The 25,713-nt window shown below is 34.6% G+C and overlaps 1 protein-coding gene across 6 annotated transcripts in view; it reads left to right on the forward strand.

The window, feature by feature from the left end:
- CPNE4 (copine 4) overlaps positions 1-25,713 on the forward strand; it is a 241,192-nt gene extending 215,479 nt beyond the window's left edge. For 5 of the 6 annotated variants that reach the window (XM_039336215.1, XM_039336212.1, XM_039336213.1 and 2 more), the window contains 6 exons: positions 9,230-9,363; positions 14,306-14,372; positions 16,670-16,721; positions 18,346-18,479; positions 19,600-19,836; positions 25,117-25,713. In XM_039336215.1, the coding sequence (XP_039192149.1) occupies positions 9,230-9,363; positions 14,306-14,372; positions 16,670-16,721; positions 18,346-18,479; positions 19,600-19,836; positions 25,117-25,248 (756 nt within the window). In that variant the 3' untranslated portion in view covers positions 25,249-25,713. The remainder of the gene's footprint in view (positions 1-9,229; positions 9,364-14,305; positions 14,373-16,669; positions 16,722-18,345; positions 18,480-19,599; positions 19,837-25,116) is intronic. The other variant, XM_039336214.1, reaches the window with a different exon arrangement.

Consider the following 25,713-nt stretch of genomic DNA (forward strand, 5'->3'; position numbering starts at 1 on the left):
TGTTGTTGGAAACAACATTTCCAAAAATGCTGGTACATTTGAATACAAACTACATTCATTTGCACTTTTCAACTGAAGTGCCAATTGGAACACATTTGTTCTCCCAGCTTTATTTGAGATTTGTGAAACACGTTTTCTGCTTTAACTCTGACTCAAAATGCATTTTAATCATATATACATTTTATGTTCGTATGTAAACATATATGAAGATATGTTTAATATCAAATGTATATACTTTGATATTATTATACACAAATGTATATATAACATGAACTGCTTATATATACACATATATAAACATACAGAGAGAGATACAAATATGTGTGAAGTGAAAGTTCCATGCAGCTATGTTTTTTTTAAAATAACTACAAATGAATACAGAAGGTGGACAAAACAGATATGTGACTAAACACTAAGAAAGATGAACCTATGCTCTTAGATGGGGGGGGGGCAATTAATTTTCCCAAGGGACCATTTGGAAGGGCCAGCCCAATAGCTTCTGACTGCATTCCACCCACTTGCCTGCAAGGCCACACTTTGCCCCAGGCGGCGGTGACCTGAGCCCAGGTCCCCTCACAAATGACCACCGCTGCCACCTCAGGCTGCTCCAGGTGAGGGGTGAGTGCAGTCACAGAAAATTGCTTTCTCTCCTTCCCCTCCCATGATCACTAGCCAACTGAAGGAACACGGGGGATGACTGCACAGAGTTGTACCCGATTTGGCCCCTTCTCCCACCCACTATGGCATTTTTATTTATATTTGATTTCTAATTTCCAATTGACCTCACATAGGCCAGACAGAGATAGCCAAAGGGCCAGATGTGTCCTGGAGGACCATAAAATGCACAAATCTGTGTTAGATCAATCTACAGACATTCCTTTTTGCTAGTGACATATTGTCTTCAAATATTAAAAACCATAAATCATTCTTACCAGACCTTAAAAAAATAATTGCCTCCTATTTAAGTTCTGGTTTTGTAAAGCAGAAAATAACCTGGCAATAAAATGTTTGGTCGTGATCCTGAAAGAAAAACTAGGGAAATATATGTCTTCCCAGATATTAAGGGAAATTATGAACATGGATTTTCAGTCCCAACTTTCTTCCAATTCACCTTTTCTGAAAGAACATTCAAGGAAAATGTATCTTAAAATAATGGATATGAATATGACAATCAAATTTTTGTTGAGACATTCTCAAAAAATATAAAATAAATCTAGTAAAGGTCCATAGGAATTTATGTCATTAAGACATTTGTTAATCATTCAGATGCTATAAAGCTTTCAATGTTTTTTTTAAAAAAAGAACTTTAGAATAAGTCCAGTTGAGCTCGGGAATTTAATTCCAGATAAGCATGTTTGGAATCAATGTTTATGTCTCATGGAAATCAGTGGTACCACAATTTTCAGAATTCACTTAAAAGCTATTAACAAATTACTGTATCTATATCTATATCTATCTATCTATCTATCTATCTATCTATCTATCTATCTATCTATCTATCTATCTATCCAGTGCTTTTTTTTCTTAAAAAAAAAAAAAAAAAGGTGTCGGAACTCACACACGTCATACAACCCACTTTGCCTACCCTACAAGGTTCCATCCAAAAAAGGGCCGGAACTCCGTTCTGGGTGTTTTATGAGAAAAAAAGCCCTGTATATATCTATATCCGTATCTCTATCCATATCCATCCATCCATATAGATAGATAGATAGATAGATAGATAGATAGATAGATAGATAGATAGATAGATAGATAGATATAATATTAAATGTATATTATTGTATTAAAATCGGTTATTAGAATTGTGAATCATTTTTAACCCATAACATGTGAAAGACTGCAGTACATTTTATATATAATGTAATTTATATGTATGTGTGTGTATATATATATATATATGTCTTTTAAAATACTAAAAATGTGAATTCTGGGCATTATGCTAACAAATAAAAGAAAAAACGAACACCAGGATATAATAAACCAGCCTGTTTAATATAAACAAGCTTGTGGTTAAGAAGAGTCACTAAACTTTTGTCCGGCCAAAAAACTGCTGGCGTCATCAGAGTTAGAATAGCAGGAGATCGGGAAGGCAGCTCATATAGCCTCCTGCCTCTGCGCCCGGCTCCTTAAGTGCGTCATCGGCCCATTGATTGTGTTAATCTGTATCGCACAGAATTGTTCCGCATCAGGCAAACTGTCTTTGACTCCACTGGTTGTTTTACGATCCTCAAGTCCTCTTTTAGAGCATGTGCAAGCACTTGGAGGGCGGCTGTCAATCCGTCCCTGTGCCTAGTCCTCCCTCCCTCCCAGGGCCATTATCCTCCCCCACCCCACCTCTGCTCCAGTCCTGCAACAAGCAGCTGTTCCGGCATTCCTGCTCTCTGTCTTCCCCCTCCCTCCCCTTCCTTCCAGATAGCCTCAGAGCTTCCGTCCCTGGCTTAGGGCCATTTGGTCCATCATCTCGGTCCATGGGAGTCGTGGTCGTCCCATTTATAGAGCCATTGTCCCAATTATGTAAAACGCTGTCATCTTCTTCCTTAGAGATTGTGCCTGTCTCATCCATCATTCTACCACCCCAATCCTGCCAAAGAAGAGTTAAATGTCTTCTCAGCAGGCCGTAGTTTTCCCATCTCCTAAGTGTCTGGTAGGCCAGCACTTGCTAAAAGAGTACTTGAGGATCGTAAAACAACCAGTGGAGTCAAAGACAGTTTGCCTGATGCGGAACAACTCTGCGCGATACGGATTAACACAATCAACGGGCCGATGACGCGCTCAAGGAGCCGGGCGCAAAGGCAGGAGGCTATATGAGCTGACTTCCCGATCTCCTGCTATTCTAACTCTGATGACGCCAGCAGTTTTTTGGCCGGACGAAAGCTTATTGACTCTTCTTAACCACAGGCTTGCTTATATTAAACAGGCTGGTTTATTATATCCTGGTGTTCGTTTTTTCTTTTGTGTGTGTGTGTGTGTGTGTGTGTGTGTGTATGTACTGTATGTATGTGTCTATATATATATATATATATATATATATATATATATATATATATATATATATACACACATACATACACATATACATATATACACATACAATAATGATTACAACATTTGTGGCAATCTCCAGACAAGAAAACAGAGGAACGATAATTCACAAGAATTCTGATACCAAATTGAGAACTACATTTTACACTGGCAGTATTTCTGCAGAAACAGGTGCAGAATTCTGAAGTTCTTTGCAAGTCAGCCCACTCTCTTTTTGTTTTCAAATTAATTACGTCTTCAATGAGTTCAAGCAGGGGGCAGACAGTACAATGCAGCTGTGATCTGAAAGGCTGTTTGATAGGGGAGGGAGCCAAGTTGCTAAGCATGGGTTTGTGAACAAAAAGCTATAGTATGATGTACCTGCTAATTTGAAGAGCTAATGAGAGCTTTTGTAGCATCAAATTGGGTCTTCTGAAGATGCGCCTTTGTAAGCATATCATGCTAGAAGTAATGTATCTGATAAATACAAGCAAATGCTTGTTTTTTCAAAACCATTTTTAAGACTCTATGGTCACTTTGAAGTGAAAGCTTTATTTTTTTAAAAAAAAAATGACTGTCTAAATGATTCTACAGCATTGTATTAGCAACACTGATAAGAAAAGAAAAAATAATCCCACAGCTTACCCTACTGTTAAGGTAATGAAATTTATAGGGCAGATTTTCAGTTAGCTCACCTGAGTCAAATAGAAATGTTATCAAGAAAACAGTTGCTAATTCTACTCAGGAGAAAAGTGAGGTTCCCATAAATCTGACCAGAACATGGATGATGATTTTAAAATATGTTGTAGGTTTGAAATCCTATTGCTATTACCCGCTTTTTGAAAATATAAATTTAATAGCACTAAAGACAATTTCAGATGGCCCTCCTTATTCACTCCCATCAAAGGAACTGGGATTTCTAGTTCATATTATATGGATAATTGTCTTTTAAAAATACAGAGTCGCATTCAGATTACAGCACTTTTAAAAGTCAATATATTCTATATGCGAATAATTTACATTGCCTAGGTTTGTTTTATAGCCAAAGGTGTTTATCCCAATAAATTTTGTGCTCTATCAAAATGTCTCAGATTCTTTACATCAAAATCCATAGGAATGGAAAAATATGTTCTTCATATTACAAATATGAAAATCATCAATATCACATGACTGATTGTTCCTTTGAGAATTTAAAGTGGAATAGTTAAAGAACCCAGCTGAAGATCGTAACATAATATTGAGATATTTCATTCAAATATTTTCTACATTTCCATTACATATAGACAAATTTTAAACTGTACTTTCAGTTTTTTCAATGAAAGAATTTTAAATACTTTTATACAAAAATAGTTGAGTTATTCAATTCATACAACAGCTGAGTTTATATTCTACATCTAAAAGAATATCCCCTTTCTCCCAGAAATAGGCAGTTTTGCTGCATTTCCATGAGATTTTTTTCCCTTCCACTGAACATATTTTTTCTTTCTCCCAGTTCCTTTTTCGTTGATTGATTGATTGTGCTATTTATGCAACCACATAGATTTTATCCAGAAGCATCTTTCCCCGATTTTTTTCTTCAGATCTTTCAAAGTGCCCCCAATCACTTTTGTAACTGAGTTCAACCATCTTGCTGTTGATCATCTTCTCTTTCTTCCCACTTTCCCCCACAATATAGACTTCTCAAAAGAACTAGGTCACTGCATAATGTGTCCAAGTTATAATAATTTTGAGCCTGGTCATTTGTGACTCAATATTATGGATTGATTTTTTTAAATGATCCATCAGTTCATTTTCTTGGCTATCCATGGTATTCTCAGGAGTCTTCTCCAACACCCAGTCCAAAAGCATCAGTACTCTTCCTATCTTGCTTCTTTAAAAGTCAAATGTTCTCTTCCATAAAATGTCACTGGAAATACCATGGCTTGCACAATTCTGATCTTTGTGGGTATAGAGATATCACAGCATTTTAATATCATTTCCAAAGTTTTCAAGGGTTGCTCTACTAACTTCTTTTGAAAAACTCTTCTTGGTTTTTTTAAATATCTGTTTCCATCTTCAATCCCTTTACAGATGTTATAATGCTGCTTTTTGTCTGTTCTAATAGCTATTTGAAATTATTTGACAAACTCCCTGCTATGTTTGCCTTTATGCACCTTTGCTCTTCTTCTGCTCTTGGCAACCTCCATGGTTTGTTCTGAATCTCATTTGCTTTCTTTTGTTTCTTACCTGTGGCAATCTCTTTCCACATTCATCCTTAATGCTATTCCTTTTTTATTTTTCTTGTCCTGAGTAGAAACAGTCTGATCATCTGACTGAAACTGCCCAGTTCCAGTCATCTCAATTTGCTGATGCCTAATGTTAATTGCACTTTTCACTATGTTGAGCACGTTCATGTTTCTTATGTTCTGTAAATCTGAATTTACAGCCTTAGATTTTCTTTTTCTAGATGGCAATTGCACATTCCAAAGACTTTGCATCATAAACATCATTAGTATTCCAAAAGATCTTCAGTAGTATTTTGAGTTCTGTCCAGCCAGAGGGGTCCATTATCACACACTGTATCATTTAATATTTTATATTGTTTTCTTGTTAAAATACAGGAGTGATATACCATCCCACGTAGTATGAAATTATTCCTTTGCTCTTATCACTAAAATGATCTTCTGCCTTCAATATCTTCCTAAATCACTGATATCGAATATAGATTCCTGCCTGCTTTAGCTGCACAGCGAAGGTGACTGTGCTTTGGGTGGCCCTGCTGGGAGTATACACACTTGACAGACACTCCCAGCATTTTTTATTCATTCCTCCTAAGAGCTTTCCTGCATTCCAAGATGAGGAAGCATAGCCGGTTTGGGAGGGGAGAACAGTTCCTGATACCTTATTTATAAAACTGTATAAATACTATCAGCTGCATAATGGTATTTTGATGGAAAATCAAAATTTTGGTATGTGTAAATACAGAAAGTTTCAAACTATTCTGCACAAATCTCTTGGCTTTAAATTTTTTACCAGCCAAGATTATACAAGATTTAAAAGTTATAATTGTTTTGAGGATAGAGTTATCCTCAAAACAATTAAGCATTAGTTTTACATAGATAAAGGGAAGAAGAGATGAAAAATACATAAAGCCTAATATAGAAATGATTTGGAAAAATTATGTTAAAGCCACCTTAATCTTCTTTGATTTGGTAGAAACAGGTCTTGCAAAGTTATCATGCAGAATAAAGTTGGAAAATAAATACGGTACTATCATAGAAACCACCTTTAGGAATGTTATCCCAAGTACAAAGGAAACTTCCTAAATATTGAATAATAATAATTCCAGTAGAAATGGACTAGCTTCAATGCATTCTTTAAAATAGAAGTAGCATCTTAAAACGAGCTCAAGGGTCTGAGTAACAAAAGGAGATGTTCCTTTTGTACCAGAGTAATATTTGTCCTATATTTGATTCCAATAGGAATCCAAAATCTATACCCTGTGTTATTTGTAACTTTAGAAATTTGAAGTTTTTAGGAAAAAGATACATAGCATAAGCAAGAAATACAAGGGTAAAAAGGTGAATCTTTTCAATAACAGAATTTTGTGGAAAATTTATGCAGAAAGACCTTCCTGGAACTTAGATTGTAATTTTTCTCCATGTTGTATGAGTATAATTGCATTTTACAACTATAACTTACCATGATATACCTACTATGTAGTGATATTGAATATTTTTGCAGCCAGTTTTTTAAATCTGCACCATTATTACTACTATTACTGTAATTTGAGTTTGCCTTCTGGTTCTCCTAGCTGTTAATTAGCTTATAAAATAATTTGGAGATGAGAAGTCCAATACCAGAGTTTAGTTTTATAATAATCAAAATAATAATTAAGCATTGAGAAGGAAATAAACATGACAATCTGAGATTTCTGGAGTTTAAATGTATACATACAGTAGAGAATATTTTGTTTTGCTATGATTGTATTCTAGATAGAGCACCTGAGAGTGAGATATTTGATTAAGCTCTCAGTGCTTCAGACTTATAATCAGACAAATGAACGTACTGGAAAAAGCATTACATTTATTCCACTGCCATAAGTTTGATTAAAATAGTAAAAAAGCACAATTGTGTTAAATTATGTTTACTATAAATGTACTTGCACGTTGCTTGGAAAATTAGCTTCCAATATCAGATATGTCTTAAGTTGAGGTAAGGGTTCAAAATGCTTCTTGGCCTTTTGTAATAGTACTTTTTGAGTACTATACTCAATAGAGATCATGTGATTTTCCTGGCCTCAATAATTTGTCCTCTCTTTGATTTTTCAGTTGGTTTCGCAGTGTTGATTATGTTAATTGTAAATTCACAAAGTTCTAAAACAGGTTTAGGATTTTTAGAAATTTAAATTAGAAATGGATTATCTTAAATATATTAGGTTAATTGTGGGAAATAGAGAGGGAATATTTAATGTATTGATTTGAGTTATTCATAAATGGTTTTATTTCTAGATGTTTGATTACCCCAGCACCAAGGTGTGTCTTAAGCACTTTGTTCTAAGAATCAAAAAACCAATAAAATTTGTTTTTTGTTTTTAAAAAGAAAGTCCTAAGTAAATAACCAGGTCGTTAGCAAGAACTTAAAATAATCAGAGGAAAAACCTTTTTAGTATCAGATTTAGAGATATAATATTCAGTTCCCAACAGTTCAACCATAGCTGAAGAAAGACTGTTTCTCCTCCTTTATTAGCTGTTAAAGTCAAAATGATTTGTGAGAAAACAAAAATGAATTTCTATATTAATAACTCTGTGTGTGTAAACTTTATCTGAGCATGAATCCAAATGCATCCTGTACTTTAGAGGTCCATCAAAATTCCTAAGAACAATATAAGCAGAAAGGGCATTGTTTATAACTGTTCATTTCCCACTAATAATAATAAATAGTAATGTTATATGAATACTCAACAAATCTCTAAAACCATCCCCACCACAAACACTTTTCTCCCACAAGTTTGTTTTCTCATAAGAAATCTGGAAAGTAAAATGTCATATGTGGGCAGCAAAGCTCCAAGTGTCCTTTAAATGGTAGCAAAGAGATAGATAAAACTGACTTAGAGTTTTTGCAAGCCCAGTTGTTAGATAAAGTGGACAAATGGTTAATTAATATATAGACACATATATATATCTTTGAGCTTTTGGAGGAAAGCTGAAATATAAATCTAACTAATACATGAAATTTGTTTGTTTGTTTGTTTAGGACTTCTACCTGTCTATTACGAACTAATGCTGGCTGACATGAAGATCTCACTTAATTTCACACTTGTTCTCTTAGGGAAGGTTGTGTTACACAATATTGATTGTGTTATTCCATGGCCAAAGAGTTTTACAGCATAAGCTACAATAGAGAGAAAAGAAAATCTGAAATATTCAATGTAGTACAGAAATATTATGATCTAACTGAAAAGCACTTAAATGAGGATGAAAAGACCATGATTTCTGTTCTTTATATCATCTCAATTACTTAGCTTTTAGTTATCACCACTTTAAAATGTGTGTTGGATAAATAAGTTTTAACGGTTATTATATTGTAAATTGTTTTTCATTTGGTAGGTGATGGGTTTGCTTTTTTTTCTTGTAAGCTGCCTAAGCATTTTTCTGGAGAGGCTAGATAAAAATATATGTTTCTATAATATAAGAAGCAATTCTTATGTTCAATGTTGCTAAATGCAGCACATTATAAAGGAGTTGGTTTCATAACCAAGAATTGGTTAGGAAATGTAGCACAAAATAGATGTGTTGTACAATAAACTCTTGTTTCATATTTTGAAATTGTTTCATATTTTAACATTGATTGTGTTAGGAGATGATGCCACGAAGTACAGGGAGTCTTTGACTTACGATCACAATTGAACCCAAAATTTTGGTTGTTAAGCAAGATGGTTGTTAAGTGATTTTTTTTCTTCACTTTACAATCTTTCTTACCGCAGCTGTTAAGTGAATCACTGCACTTGTTAAGTTGGTAACACAGTTGTTAAGCAAATCTTATTTCCCCTTTGTCAGAAGGTCACAATAGGTGGTCACACAACCCCAAAGACACTGCAACCATCATAAATATGAGTCATAAGTGTGAAAAATGGTCATAAGTCACTTTTTTCAATGTCAATATAATGTCGAGCTGTTACTAAATGAACTGTTGTAAGTCAAGATGTATTTTTGTTTTTCTTTTCTAGGTAGCTATAGATTTTACAGCCTCAAATGGTGATCCTCGGAACAGCTGTTCTCTCCACTACATCCATCCATATCAACCAAATGAATACTTGAAGGCACTAGTTGCTGTTGGGGAAATCTGCCAAGACTATGACAGGTGAAAAATTATGTTTTTTCAGAGTAATTTCTAAATATCTATCAAGTAATATTGATAGTTGTATAGCAATTCTAATTCTATTGCACTAAAAAAGAACAAGCATCATAGCATAATTGCACTACAGTACATACAGTGTTTTGATAAATACTACTTAGTGAGATCTTGATTAGAAATCCCTAAAACTTCATAAATGTTGTTTAGAAATTTGTACTCTGAACATCATCTATTTCCTTAAACATGGACGTGCATATTTTCAAATAGCTCCCACAGCTTCCATTGCTACACCAACAATAAAATGTAAAATGTACATACATATGTCTGATCTGGCATAACATTCATTTTAGCCTTATTTTGAATTATGACTCACATAATTATTGAAAAGTAATTCAAACTAAAGATTAAAACAGTTCTAAGCCTTTAGTATTGGCTATTCCAAGACTTTTTATTAAACACTTAATTTGCAAATGTTATATAGTGATAAAGTAAAATTGCATGTTATTTCTTGGGTAAATCTGTGTTATGTGTAATATTATAATTTGGATATAACTGTCTTCTCTGTAAAGTAGTAACATTTCTTTGATTCGCTTGAAATATAATGTCTGTCATATGAAGTATCATGAATACAGTGGTGGGATTCAAATATGTGAACAACTGTTTCTCTGTATGGATGCCACTTCCGGAAGTCCATTCTGGGCTTGGGCAACAAAAAATTAGCTACCAGTGGAAACCGGCTGAATCCCACCACTGCATAGGATAGATAGAAATACCACACTGACAATAAGTACCTTGACAACTGTTACTACTTTTGCTTCTGATTTATTCTTGAGGCATTTTTTTGGTGTCTTCCATGTAATTAGTGGAACAACCTGCCTCCAGAAGCGGTGAATGCTCCAACACTAGAAGTTTTTAAGAAGAGGCTGGACAGCCATTTGTCCAAAATGGTGTAGGGTTTCCTGCCTGAGCAGGGGGTTGGACTCGATGACCTCTAAGGTCCTTTCCAACTTTATTATTATTATTATTATTATTATTATTATTATTATTATTATTATTATTATCATCATCATCATTATCATCATCAGGTTGCCTTTCAAAGATAAGTGAAGGACTTGAGTTGACTACTGCTAGAATGAAACTTCTGAAAATTAGAATAAAATCTCCAGAGTGGGAACACTTATGTATCTGACAGCTAAAGACTTTGAAAAGAATTGATTATAATCAGAGACCATCACTCAACCCTTTGTCCACAAAATCATATAATATCATTTCTTAATATAGTTGTAGGAACTGAATATTTAATCAATAGACAACTTCTCCAATCTACAATCCATTAAGCAAAGTTTAAGGTTACTAGAATGAGTCAGGATGAGCACAGAAGGGTGGCTGGAATTTTCTGTTTACTCATGAGTATGTACATTCCTGGGAATCATTATGTTTCCCTTTTTTTTGCAACTTGTGATTTTAATTTTAATTTATAATTTGACCTAATCCTAGGTACTGTGTCTATCTTGCCTTTCATTCCAAATTATATAATGTATGGCAAGGATAACCAATCCATGGCTCACAGGTCACCTTTTATGAGCCATGAAACTATTGCTAGCCCCTAATTTTTCTATATTTGCCTCCAAAATGGGCTGCAACATGATTTGTCATAATTTTACTGAGACTGAGCACGTTACTAATTTTCAGGAGATAGCCACTTTAAATATATATATTATCTTTAGAGTAAGTGATCTAAAATCTAGGTAATCTGAGCTAAAAAAGAGGAGTTGAGAAAAACATTCAGTAAAATAAATAAGCTACAATGACATCCTGCTTATCATGAAGTCTATAGCTAATGCAAATTACATCAGTCACATCATTTGCACAATGTCTTTGTGAATCATATGACATGAGTTGCTCCCCTTACGCTTCCTTTCCTTGGCACCCATGTGAATGAATTTCCATTTGGAAATTGGTGTTTAATTTTTAAAACTGCACTTTTTCATTCTTTTCAAATGCCCCAAATTATGATAAAATAATTGTGTAGGTATGCATCAGCATGCATGTCTTCTAGTCTGAGGAAAAGTACAGCTGCCTGGAAGGATTACATATAGGGGACATATTTATCCCAAGAATGCTGCAAAGCACCTTTTTTCTGCTTGAATCTGAAAGGCTGCATAGTTTTACTATTTATTACACCTGTTTGAATCTGCTTTATATTAAGTGGTCTTCTTCCATAATATAACAAAATATGGACCTGGGATTTTAACTAATATTTAATTAAGGCTATGCAACATTGCAGATTCATTCGTCAACAAGTGCTTTGGAGCACATGGCAGCCTTGAAGGAGCAACACCTATCTTATCTTAAAGGAGCCATGACCGCTGTTGTGCACATTGGAGACAGGTATTCAGTTTCAGCTTCTGCTTTTGGAGACTGAATACTCTCTAGTAAAGTTTTAGGTGGACTTTTGCATCTGATTGCTATTGGTTTGATATTTATTACTCTGTAGATCAGTAGGGCAAAAATGCAAACAGCAAACTTGTATTATGAGCTGTAATGGTGCAGTGGTTAGAATGCAGTACTGCAGGCTACTTCTGCTGACTGCCGGCTACCATAGTTCAACAGTTTGATTCTCACTGGCTTAAGGCTGACTCAGCCTTCCATCCTTCCGAGATCAGTAAAATGAGGACCCAGGTTGTTGGGGATAGTATGCTGACTCTGTAAATTGCTTAGAGAGAGCTGTAAAGCAATGTGAAGAGGTATATGTCTAATTGCTAGTGCTATTGCTAACAGATTATTGGCCTTCTAACAAATTTTTCCCAATTTCCTTATCTGCTGTGAAGTTGCTGGATATTCATAAACATTTTAGATGCTGACATGTAAAATATATATTTTAATTTATCACAGAACATGGACAATCTTAATATAGCTAAGGGCACTCAGGCTGTCTGTGTTCATAAATGGCAAGTAGATGCAGATGTTGAATTCTAGTTTACCATTTTATGGGAATGCAACTATACTGTTTCTTATTCTCAATCCCTCATTTATTCCTTGCTTTATATTCATGGATAAAAATGTGTTGATAATGTATTTTGTGATTAGCTTGCACATTTGAGACTCATTTAATAAATAGGGGAGGCAGGCATTCCTGTGTCAGCAGTACTTGTCTTACTATTAATCAGATAAATTTATGGGTATAGTATTTGTTGGATAATTCATTAGGAAATACCTTTTAGAAATTAATGTTAGGGCACAAGTATATTCCCCGTGTTCATTAATTATTCCTTTTGTAGGTAACACATTTGTGTTTTCTATTTTCACATACTTAATGCTCAATTATAAGCACACATTTCCTGCTAGTAAGCAAGTTCAGCTTCCCCAAGGCATTAAGCAGCAATTTGTTTTATTTTTTAAGGACAAAACTGATGGAGCAGTGATTAAAGTAGGTCCATATATTTTAATTTCTTTTTTTTAAAGAGCAACATTTCTTTTAAAATAATCTTATCATGCAGCAATTATGTCATCTTACTCTAGGTTTGTAGGGCTTCTAGAGACATACAAATTATGTAAAATTAAGCAATCAACATCTGTACTTGACATATGTTTATTTATTTAATCTATCAATCAATTTATATAACTGCCTAATCACATGCAACTCAGAGAAGCATGCAAGATAAAAACTAATATGACAATAACTTCAAAAAATTAAAATAAAAAAGCCCAAGAAACAAACAAACAAAAATCCTAAAACATATTGCATCTAAGACAACCAAAATAATCAAGATGGGCCAAATACTGCCCCCCCCATCCCCTTCCAATTCCTGGGGGGAAAGCCAGGTGTTAAGAGCTTCTTATAGCATTGAAATATTTTAAAATCAGCATTTATTCAAGAGGTGGCAACAATAGGATAATTTGCATAAAATTAATTGCCTGCTCACTTTTTGATATAGATAGCAGGGTGTCAAACTTCCGGCTCACGGGCCAGACACATCACATGGAAGCCACGCCCACCCCATTGCCGGCAATAGCAAAATTGTCCTGATATGTTGCATGACATCATGTGACGTCACGAGTTTGACATGTCTGAGATAGAGGTAGATGTGGGTATGGGTATCATTATAGATATAAAGGCTAATTATAAGATGTTAGCACAGATTCCCAAGATTTACCATCAATACACAACAAATAGCATGTACATTGCTGTATACGTGTATATGTACAGTATACAGCAATATAAATGTATATATTTATATTTATACATTTATATTGCTATAAATGCTGCTAAAATACAAAATATTTTGATGCTGCTAAATGGTGAAGAGAAGCAGTTGTACAAACTTATTTTATTAAAAATGTTATGGCTACAATTTAACACATACTTTGAAGTTAAAAACATTCAAAGTAAATTGCAAATTAATCAGTTTTCAGCAGAATCATATCATTAAATGCAATCTAACAGGTCAAAGATTTCTGCCTTCAAATACTTTAGACAAATAGCTTAACTTAAAGGGTACATTATTAGATGACATCTAGTTAACTAACATGAAAAGCCTCAGTTAGTATTGGAATTGACTGGGAATTCTAGGACTGCTAAATGAAGTGGGAAGTAAAGAAAAACCCAAAAAAGCAACAGCCAATTACTTCCGTAACACTTCTAAGAAATCTAGGTGCCATCAGCAGAAGTCAGGTTCAGCTCAAAGGCCTATTTGATTTTTTTTAAAGGAATAGACCTTAACTGCCATAATAGTTTCCTAGTTATCAAAGGAGAGGCAAAAATCGAACTAAAAAATTATATTTGCAAGTTAAGATAAGCCAAATCAACGTAATGATATGTAGTGGGTCCTTTCTCTTTTATAACTTTTTTTTGCCTTGTAATTTATTTGTGAATTTAGTGTAGGGAGAAAAATGAAATGAGACCAGTATAACAAAGATCAACAATCTTTGTCTATCTTAATTTCAGTGATAAAATGTTCCCAGTGTATGGGTTTGGAGCCAGGATACCTCCGGACTATAAAGTAGGTGAACAGGTGAATCTTCCTCATTTTCTTGATGTCTCTAGCATAATGTATAAGTTAAGGAGAGGGAAGCAATGGTGTGACTGGCAGGAAGGAATACAGAGGAGAGGCAATTTTAGATTCATCTGCATGATTTACAGCTTGGGGGCTTTCAGCTCAGGTTATGCATAATTCTGAATTCCAAACCAACAAAGATAATTTTAAGGCCTTTAAGGCTTTCCACATAATGTTACCACATGAGAAAGTTTACCATACTATTCAATTTCTCTGCCTGTTGTGACCAGTTTTATTTTTAGCATATAGTACAGTTGATATTTTGGATGGTTATCAGAGCTTTAGAGGGCTGGAATTAAAATAATCTTTGAGAAGAATTTTGTTTTGTCAAGGTCTCTGAACAAAGATGACCATGTTTTGTGACTAAAGAATAAGTTCCAAGTAGTAGGGATGAAAAGAAAAATGGAGGCCATATTGAGTAAAATTAACAGGTCCTCATGCAGACAATATTTGAGACAAAGAGATATAAATGGCTCCAATGAAAAGAAAAAGTGTGTGGATAACTGAGTATATTTGGGAGAAGGGTGATATATGTGTTGTTCCAGCCATCCACTCAGGGCTCCCAAAGTTCTGTATGATATCTCAATGAATTCCAATCATGCATCATTTTTATTTTATTTTTTTGTCGGCCCAGAAGTCAGATTGTAGAAAGGTGTTGCTTTGCAATATGTCACCTTTTATTAATTTTTAATTGAAAAAAATCTTGTGAATGAAATACAGATTAGAGACTTCATAAATAGTTAGCCATACAAAATAGGCCAGATTAGAAGCATGACTCCACATGAAGACTAAAACTTTGTTTTATTGAAATAAGCTATAGTAATAGAACTTTTCATATCTTTCCTTCCTTCCCCTTTATTCTATATAGGAGAATCAATGTGAGTTTTTTTTTCTAACACTTTAACATGTGCTCTTCTACCTGCTCTTCATGATTCCCTTCATCAAAGAGCATGTCTTAGCTATATGATAATATAAACTAATCCATCACATTATATACCTCTGCATTAAAGTATTTAAATTACCTATCTCAGCCCCTTTTAAATCCTTTTGTGGTCATGGACCATGACCATGGATCCCCAAGACTTAACTCAATTCTTCAAGCCTTTATGGACTTACTGATGACAACATTGTAACCCCACAAGGGTCTGCGCACCACTGATCTATATAACATTAGATAAGAAAGATGCATTTCTTTAATGAATGTGTAGAAGAGCATTCTACTTTCTGGAGTATAAATATTATACTAATATTTAGTATATTAGTTATTATAGCTTATGTTTGACCTAAATTTCCAGCCTAAATTTAAAAAAAAACATGTATTTATATATTGATTCATTCATTGCTACATAATCACCAAAGATTTCCTGTGGTTAGCATAATAAATGTATGTATCATATCATATGTAAAAAAAAGTTTCATATGTAAAAACAGTTTCAAATCACCTAGAACAGCAAGAGATAAAAATGGCCTGCCTAATTATGCCCTTCAAAAAAATTCTGTTTCAATCAATTTTCCAAATGTCAATAAGGTAAATACCAACCTGATATCAGAAAGGACATAAAATAGAAGGCATCATTGAACATTATAGTGCTTCTCCTTCACTTTACTAAATCAGCAGCAGCAGCTTTTCCTAGATTGAATTTAATGGATAGGTCAATTCAGTGTAAAGATATTAATTTTGATTATTATTGTTTGCAGTTACTGAAAATTTGGCTGTAAGGTTTATAGCAATTTTCAGGATGGTTTTATAAACATTAATTCAACTTTTTAGCAAAATGCTTTCCTTGGTATTATAAACATTTTTCAGCTAGTTTCTCCAATAAAGTGCTTGTGCGTTATTTTCATGGGCATATGTAGCTTTTTGCAATATATACCAAAATATTTTTCTCTAATTTACATGCTTTAATATTATTATTATTAGAAACTGTAGTACAGAATTTGAAGAACTGCAAATTTGAATGTAACTAAATTTTGATTCATATAATGGTTGGAAAATGCAAAATTAGGTAAGTTCACATTTGGATATGAATTGACTGAATGTTTTCCCACTCTTGTTTCTTCTACATTAGAAAATACTCTTGACTTGAATTGTGTAAATACTCTTCCCTAATGCACCACACAAAACCTGCAATTTTGAAAACCCTTTCATCTCTAAAAGGAAACTAATTTGAATTCTCCACTTGCCAATAAGAAACAAGAATTATTTTTAGAGCAAAAATGAATCTAATTCTTGGGGGGGGTGGCTTTGTCCACAGGTATCTCATGATTTTGCAATCAACTTTAATGAAGATAATCCAGAATGTGCAGGTAACCAGCTTTTTTTCCACAGCAAACAATGTAATGCAGCTCAGGTGTTTACTGTACTTTTCCTTAATTGTTAACCCCAAACTGCTTATTTCAATCTATGTATCTGAGCAGTATTGATCTTTTTTTTAATTTTTATTTTTAACCAACAAGACAAAACAGAACAAAGCAACACATAACACACATACACACAATATATATACCTCCTTTTTTTTACAGCAATTACATAACGGTAATCTAATATTTACATTTCCCCCTTATTCTTCTTTAAATATTTGTCCTTATAGCCCCATTATTTCTTATTTACATTTTTCTTCCTTCATGAGTACACATATTTTCACTTTTGACCTTTCCATATTTATTCTCCTCTATTATTTCTAGTCTCCAACCAGACATACACCTTGTTCCATACTATATAATACTCTGTGTCTTGCTTTTCTTTTATCTCTTTTGTTAATTTGTCCATCTTAGCACAGTCCAATTTTTCTTATTACTTCTTCCTCTGATGGTATATTCTCATTTTTCCAGCACTGTGCATATGCAGTATTGATCTTATATTCAGTATCCTTTGTATGCTTGCCTTCTTAGAGCTCATATTCAGTGAAAGGGTGTTATGAGAAATGTTAATTGTAATGCAGTTCACACAGAACTTCCCAGGATCAATGTGGTATAGCTGGGAATGATATCTCCCTGCAGAACTGAAGGTGATTGGACCTTCAATAGTTGGACTCACTATTAAGACAAATTCCTGTATAGGTATTATTTTCATATTTTTAAATGTGAATCATTCAGAGAATCCAGAAAAGATTACATATTAAATGAGAATAGAAATTCAATAATTTGTAGTCTTGTTGACCTTAGAACAAGTTTGTTGCTAAACTCTTGTTTTAATTTGTTGTTGACCTACAGTTTAATTATTTAGTTTATGGGAATTTGTTTTATAATTGATTGCTTTAGTAGATTGCTTTTCTAAAAAAGATGATTTTATACATAGCTCTCTTTGAAAAGAATTATGTCAATAGCAGCAGCAGCAGCAGCAATGAACCATGACAAATATTTCTTATTCAAGATATAGATCTTATTCCAAGATTTCATTTTCAAATTTCTTGATAAAATGCAGATCTTTAAAAAGACCATATAATGGCTTAGTCCAAAATTACTAAGGACAATGAGAGAGAATAAAATGTACCAGGTAATTTCTATCTAATAATGAATCACTATAAATTTCTAAAATTATAACATGTTTTGATGTTTGCATTATTATAAAAAGCTTCCATGGCATGTAAAGTAATCATATTTGCAAAGGCTTTTAATATTTGGGATAGTTAATATCTATAAAATGCACAGTTAAATACTGATGGCAAGGAAGAGTTCATGAATTATATATTACATATCATATAAATGAGGTCAGGTCAGTGGGGAGAGTCGCTTTCTTTCAACTATTTCAGAATCATGGCTGAGAAGATTAAACAGGCTGTCTAGCTGATCACTTTCACAAATAAGATTGCATGAATTGTTTAAAACAACTTCACTTGGAGGAAAACTTGAGGTGATGCCGTCCTTCCCAAGGAATTTGCTCAGTCCTTGCTTTCATCCCTATTTTTTCTTCATCTTGTCATTTTACAAGGGATTCAAGGGGTTGTGGAAGCATATCAGAATTGTCTCCCAAAGCTTCAGCTTTATGGACCAACCAACATTGCTCCCATCATCCAAAAGGTGGCTAAATCAGCATCAGAAGAAACAAACACCAAGGAGGCATCGGTAAGGATCATCAAAGATAGCAAACTATTTTATGAAATCATTCCTTCTGAGAGCAGAAAATATCAGTGTAGATACATATTGATATATTTTAACCCTCTTTGACACACTTTAACCCTCAGCCACTGGGCAGTTCAAACATAAAAAGCAGATAATTTCCCTCACTCTTTCAACTGGGATCCATTCTGTGTTTTTTACTTGTGATGGTTTTCATTGTTGAAAATGGTCATAAGAGTAACCATTTCCAAAAATATATAAAAAAACAAAACAAGTTTTTAAGGCATTGTTAGCTAAATTTGGTACTAGTTATAAAATATCTACTTACCCATTCATGAGTACAAATTATAGTTAAGTTAGCTATGTTTAACTACAATCAAATGCATAATGGTGATGTGCATGTTATGTGAACCCTAACTATATCCTAGCTTTCTGTATCATATAAAAGAGGTACTGATGATATTATTGTAAATTATTGATGATATAAAAGCACTGATTAGAATGCAGTACTGCAAGCTACTTCTGCTGATTGCCAGCTGCCAGCAATTTGGCAGTTCAATTCTCACCAAGCTCAAGCCTTTCATCCTTCCAAGGTCAGTAAAATGAGGACCTAGATTGTTGGGGGTAACATGCTGACTTTGTAAAACACTTAGAGAGGGCTATAAAGCACTATGAAGTGGTATCTAAGTTTAAGAGCTATTGCTATATTATTATATATATAATTTAAAAACAGATGTTTTATTATACTATTTTATATTGTTGTCATTGAGTTATAGTAGGTTCACACAACATGCATACTATATACCATGAATTAGCAAATAGTTGCTGATTCAAACAATATGAGGCAAAGCCAGTTAAATCACAATGGGGCTTATTATATTATAATGAGCCCTATCTACATGAATGGTTATATCTTCCCAAGGAAGCATATCTTACTGTTATCCATAGAATAAGTTTATTATATCTTATTTGATCTGATTTAACTTTCTATCTCCAGTCATCATCAGTGAAAAGTGCCATAAAACTAGTTGCAGCATGTAATTGCCAGAGAATCTTAGCAGCACTATTTTTAGTAACAATTCTCAGAAATACATTCAAATGCTGATGTTCCCTTTCTACACTTTAGCAATATTTCATCTTGTTGATTCTGACGGATGGGGTCATCACAGACATGGCTGACACACGTGAAGCCATTGTCCATGCCTCTCACCTCCCCATGTCGGTCATCATTGTTGGAGTCGGAAATGCTGATTTCAGTGACATGCAGATGCTTGATGGGGACGATGGCATCCTGCGGTCTCCCAAGGGAGAACCAGTACTACGAGACATTGTTCAATTTGTGCCATTCAGAAACTTCAAACATGTAAGATTTGTTTCAATCATATTCTTTTTGATAAGGCATTATTTCTTAGTTCAGGGATTCCATCCATAAATATTATACCTATCAAATAATGTTCACACATAATTCAGATAGAAATTCAAGGGTGATTTTTACTGAAGTGTATGTTAAATGCTTGTATATTTAAATATATGCATTTCTTGCACTGTGTTATTTTTATCTGACATAACATATGTAAACAATTTCTTGATATTCTTAGCTAAACATGAAATTTGAGCCTTGTAAGAGAAAAAGGCCTTATTAAGTGCAGATATAAATAATTTTTAAAATGTAGATTACAGAACCTGTAGTTGCTTCTTCTAAATAAATCAGTTAAATGTAAATCAGGTGTATTTACACAATAATACTTGTTTAATAAAGTAAATGTATAATTTTTTTCAAAAATCTCAAAAAGTCACTATTAGAATATAGAAACATAAGGCAATGAAAATATTATAGAATGATGATTAATATGGCAAAGAGGAAACTGTAACACTCAAAGTTTTGATCAGGGTATTACAGAATTACAATTCTGGCAATGGAAGATGCTACTAATGTCACAATAAGATGAAACATGTGCTAGTTAAAATAACAATATAACATGAACATAAAAATCATGGTTCAAACTTTTAAAAATGTAATCTATCTTGATATTATTAAATCTACTACAAAAAGAATACCATCCTGATATTAATACAAGAGTCAATTCTTTTCTCTAAAAGAAAAATTAAACAGAAAAAAGCAAAAAAATATCCCGGACACTGACCAGTTTCTTGATCTTATCAATTTAATTGTTACTAACACAAATCTCAAAAAAAATCGTACAAGTTGCCTATCTTATCATCTTGCCCCAATGGGATTAGCCCACCCTACTTGGTCCAGTGGAAGGGGCCTTCTACATACCCTGTCTGTTAAGAAATTTTAGTTGGTGGGAATGAGTAGATGAGGCTTTTTCATTGTGGCCCCTGTCATGTGGAAAATTGTCAGAGGTAAGATCTGCTCCCACCCTCATGGCCCTTCTGGACGGGCCTTAAAACATCGTTTTGCTGGTTGGCCTGGAGTCTCAATGGGATGCTACTTGCAGAAGGTGGTTAATGGGATAAGAAGATATATATGTATGTATGTATGTATGTATGTATGTATGTATATATATATATATATATATATATATATATATACACACACACACACACACACACATACATACATACATACGTGTGTGTGTGTGTGTGTGTGTGTGTGTGTGTGTCTTTGGTTGTTCAGGTTTTCTCCCGCGTAAAATTGGAAGTGTCTTGGTGACGTTGCGACGAAGTCCCATTCGTCATCTTCAGGCTGGTGTTTTCAGCTTCGTGCTTTGAGCTCTCACAGTTGACTACATTTAACTGATTCAAAATAACTTCTTTATATCAAAATGTTTACATTACCATACATTCTTCTTTACAGCAACATAGCTTAATGAAGACTTCTTACAGAGACAGATCAGAGACAAAACTTTGAGACTGGAAATCCAGCTCCTAACTCAATACTAATTTTGCACAGACTCAGTAGCACTTTCTTCCAATTGGCTGACTGAGTTACCACAAGACTCTTCCTGTTCATGAATATTCCAACAGAATTGATCTATGCTGGGTGGTGGTATGAGAGAGCGTGCAGATAGCAGTTTGTGTGTGTTTTCTTCTGGTAGATGGTGTGTCCTAGGGAGCCATTGGATTTCTTGTAGACTAAGACATCCAGGAAGGGAAGTTGGTTATTAGCTTCTGTTTCCATGGTGAACTGTATTTTGGGGTGTAGGCTGTTGAGGTGTGTGAGGAAGTTGTCCAGTTTTTCTTTCCCATGTGGCCAGATTATGAAGGTGTCGTCTACGTATCTGAGCCAGAGTTTGGGTTTGTGATCAGATTTTTCTAGAGCTTGGGTTTCAAAGTGTTCCATGTAGAGGTTTGCAATGCAAGGTGAGAGGGGTGATCCCATGGGTGCTCCTTCTATTTGTTTGTATTTTTGTCTGTTATAGATGTGTTGGATAGGCAATGGTTGGTCAGATCTAGGATGTGTTTGGGGAGGTTATATTTGTTTTGGATAGCTGTCAAGGCTTCCTCGATTGGCACTTGGGTGAAGAGGGATATGACAGCGAAGCTCACAAGTAGGTCATTGGGCTGTAAGTTTTGTTTCTTTATGATCTCTATGAAATGGAATGAGTTTTTTACGTGTGAGGTGATGGATTCTGCATAGGGCTGTAGTTGTTTGGCGAGAAATTTGGCTAGATTTTGTAGAGGTGAGCCTATGGAGGTGACTATGGGTCTAAGTGGGGTTCCTTCTTTGTGTATCTTGGGGAGACCATAGAGCTTAGGGCATCTGGATGATTTCTCTCTGGGAATGATTCTTTGCTGGATCTCTTCACTAATGGGGGAGGCTTTTATTTTTGATCTGGTGGTTTTTTCCAGGTAGGTGGTGGGATCTGTGTTTAGGGGTTTGCATGTGGAGTCTTGGAGTAGGTTGGTTAATTTGGTTTGGTAGTCAGATATGTTCATAACCACCGTGGCATTGCCCTTGTCTGCTGGTAGGATTATTTTGCTGGTGTCTTCTTTCAGGTTAAGTAATGCTGTTTGTTCCTCTTTGGTTAAGTTGCTTTTGGGTGGCTTGCTGGTTCAGAGGATGTTGGTGATTTTCTGATTCTGTTAGCGTTGTCTTTCAGGCTGATTTAAGTTGCTTTTGGGTGGCTTGCTGGTTCAGAGGATGTTGGTGATTTCAAGTCTGATTCTGTTAGCGTTGTCAGGGTTGATTTTTGGTCAGGCTGATTTCAACTCCGCATATAATAGTTTCAGTGGGGATGTGTTTGGGAGCGACTGCAAAGTTGAATCCTTTGGAAAGGACATTGGTTTCGGCTTTGGTGAGGATCGAAACATCACCAAGACACTTCCAATTTGACACAGGAGAAAACCCGAATAACCAAAGACCTACATACAAACACCCGCGAAAACCTCAGAAAACAAATATCGTACCTCTACAGGGAGGAAATCCACCACCTGACCAGGACCTATGAAAAACTTGAAGTCCAAAGAGCTTCCATTTTATGTGACCTCGCATTCTTAAGCAACTGCCAAGATCAAAATTTAATCCCCACATGTTTCCAATTGAAATTCCACTCCAACTCTGCAGCCACCAAACGCATCTTGAAAAGAACAGCATTGGCACTAATCAGAAATGAACTTCACACAAAAAGATTCCTCCTAGATCGAATCAACAAAGATCTCCTCATACTTCACCTCAAACTCAGCAACAAGATCCACCTGCACTTTGGGACAAATCCAAACAACTCACTGTCTGGAGAGCCAAAACACAGACCACCCTCAAGACAGACACACACACCAACAAACTCCGAAGACTACAAGAACGCCAGAAACAAACCCCTCCTCCCTCACATACACACATGAAACAAACAGTGCATAACATCTCAGATAGGATCGTCACCAAAGCCGAAACCACTGTCCTTTCCAAAAGATTCAACTTTGCAGTCACTCCCAAACACATCCCTACTGAAACCATTAAATGCGGAGTTGAAACCAGCCTGACCAAAATCAACCCCGATGATGCTAACAGAATCAGACTCAAAATCACCAACATCTTCTGCACCAGTAAGCCACCCAAAAGCAACTTACCCAAAGAGGAACAGACAGCACTACTTAACTAGCAGTTAAAAGGAAGAAACATCTACGATCACACATTGCTCCTAGAAGCAAGAAGCCACTTTAAACCCCTGCAATCCATACAGGAAGCAAACTGATACCCAATCAGTTCATACTCCCACTGGCAGTTAAAAGGAAGAAACAGCTACAACCACACATTGCTTCTAGGAGCACGAAGCTGAAAGCACCAGCCTGAAGATGACGAATGAGACTTCGTCGAAACGTCGCCAAGACACTTCCAATTTTACCCGGGCGAAAACCCGAATAGAAAAAGAAATTTATATATTTGTGTACATTCATGTAAATATATAGAGTTATTTGTGTGTGTATCTCATATCTGTGTCCATATGTCTGTGTATATGCATACATTCACAAATTCAGAGACATATTTACTATAAATCTGAACTCATCTAGAAAAAGGCTTGCTCTGTGACACATTCCATCAAGTTCAGTCATTCTTCCTAAACAAATATTTTTTAAGAAAATATTTTTATCCTACCTTTATTACTTTTATAAATAACTCAAGATAGCAAACATACCTAATAGTCTTTTCTTCCCCTATTTTCCCCACAACAACAACTCTGTGAGGTGAGTTGGTCTGAGAGACAGCAACTGACTCAAAGTTGCCCAGGCAGATTCCATACCTAAGGCAGAACCAGAATTCACAGTCCCCTAGTTTCTAGTGTGGTGCCTTAACCACTAGTCCAAACAAATATGCTAAAGTCTTCAAGCTATCAATCAATATATATTGACCACCAGGAGATAGTTCACGACTAGTTTCATTCTACATTTAGATTTGTCAACATATTGAGTATTCAGATTTTCCTACAAAATTCAAATCCTCTTTTAGGAATTGGATCACTGTACTCAGATAACTACCATATATACATTGCATTAGCTGTAGGAGCTAAATTTGGATCCTGGTGCTCATTAGTGTCGCAGGAAGGTAAACACAGAATCTAACCACAGAATAGTATTTACAGCCAACATTTCCTTAAGTCTCAAAGAAGAAACATACAGATATTACATTATACCATGTCATCATGTGTGATATTTTGGAGTATGGGAGTGAGTGAGTAGAAGTCATGTAATATATAATACCACTCAAAAATGTACACTATGTTATTATTTTCACTCAAATTTGTGTTCACTCACTTGCAATGACATTTTTCTCTATTAATATATCTCAGGGTGTCCCAATCTAATTATTTGGAGGAAGAGGGCAGATTTGTTTTCTTTCTGGATAAATGCTATGTTATACTTAGTTTAATGTTTGTTTGTTTTTCAGAAGTGATGACTAGATAAAGTAAAACATCTTTCATTAGCTAGTGCAAAATAGTGACTAAGAGATTGGTTTTGAATGAGAAGTCAGTCAATTCACTCCAACTCACAGGATTGCTATATGGATAAAATAATACCCTCCCTTCTACCTAAGTACCATTTTGAGCTTATAAAAGAAAGTTGAGATATAAACATAAGAAACGAGTGCTACAGAGAGTTACAAACTCAGCACTGTCAGTTATAAAAAAATGTTGTAACAATTAGAACTGAAGTAACATACATTATTTTCTGCTATTTCTTGCAGGCATCCCCAGCTGCATTAGCAAAAAGTGTTTTGGCTGAAGTTCCAAATCAAGTGGTCGACTATTATAATGGGAAAGCAATTAAACCAAAATGTATGTCAGAATATGAGTCTTCCAGGACACTAGCTCCATGAACTTCCCTACATACTTGACAGAGTCCAGAAATAATACTATTTATAACTATCGTATTTAAAACAAAAATAGCACGTTTTTGTGATTTTTAAATAAATCTCCCCTTTTATTTTTGCATGTGTAGCCTAAAGGCTTATAAGTAAAAATTAAGCCATTGTATTGTTGAAGACTTTTTATGAAAAAACAAATAACATTATTACTCTTTACATTACAGCATGTTATCTTGAAATGAAAAGTTATCTGTATCTGTTTTTTATACTGGTTTGTTGAAATTTTGCTAAATTTCTTATTATCTTTACACTATAAAGCATTTTGAAACATTTATTGGAAGTTGATAGCCAGAATATCTTTGGGTTTATCTGCTATGAAATGAAAAGTTTTTTTTCAAAATGGCAGATGCATGGATTGTATTTGCATGTTCCAAAATAAAAACAACACAGTTTTGCAGTTGTGTTTCTTGCTACAAA

This window comes from Crotalus tigris, unplaced genomic scaffold, assembly GCF_016545835.1.
Source record: "Crotalus tigris isolate CLP2741 ecotype Arizona unplaced genomic scaffold, ASM1654583v1 scf7180000017666.27876245, whole genome shotgun sequence".
NCBI classification, from domain to species: Eukaryota; Metazoa; Chordata; class Lepidosauria; order Squamata; family Viperidae; genus Crotalus; species Crotalus tigris.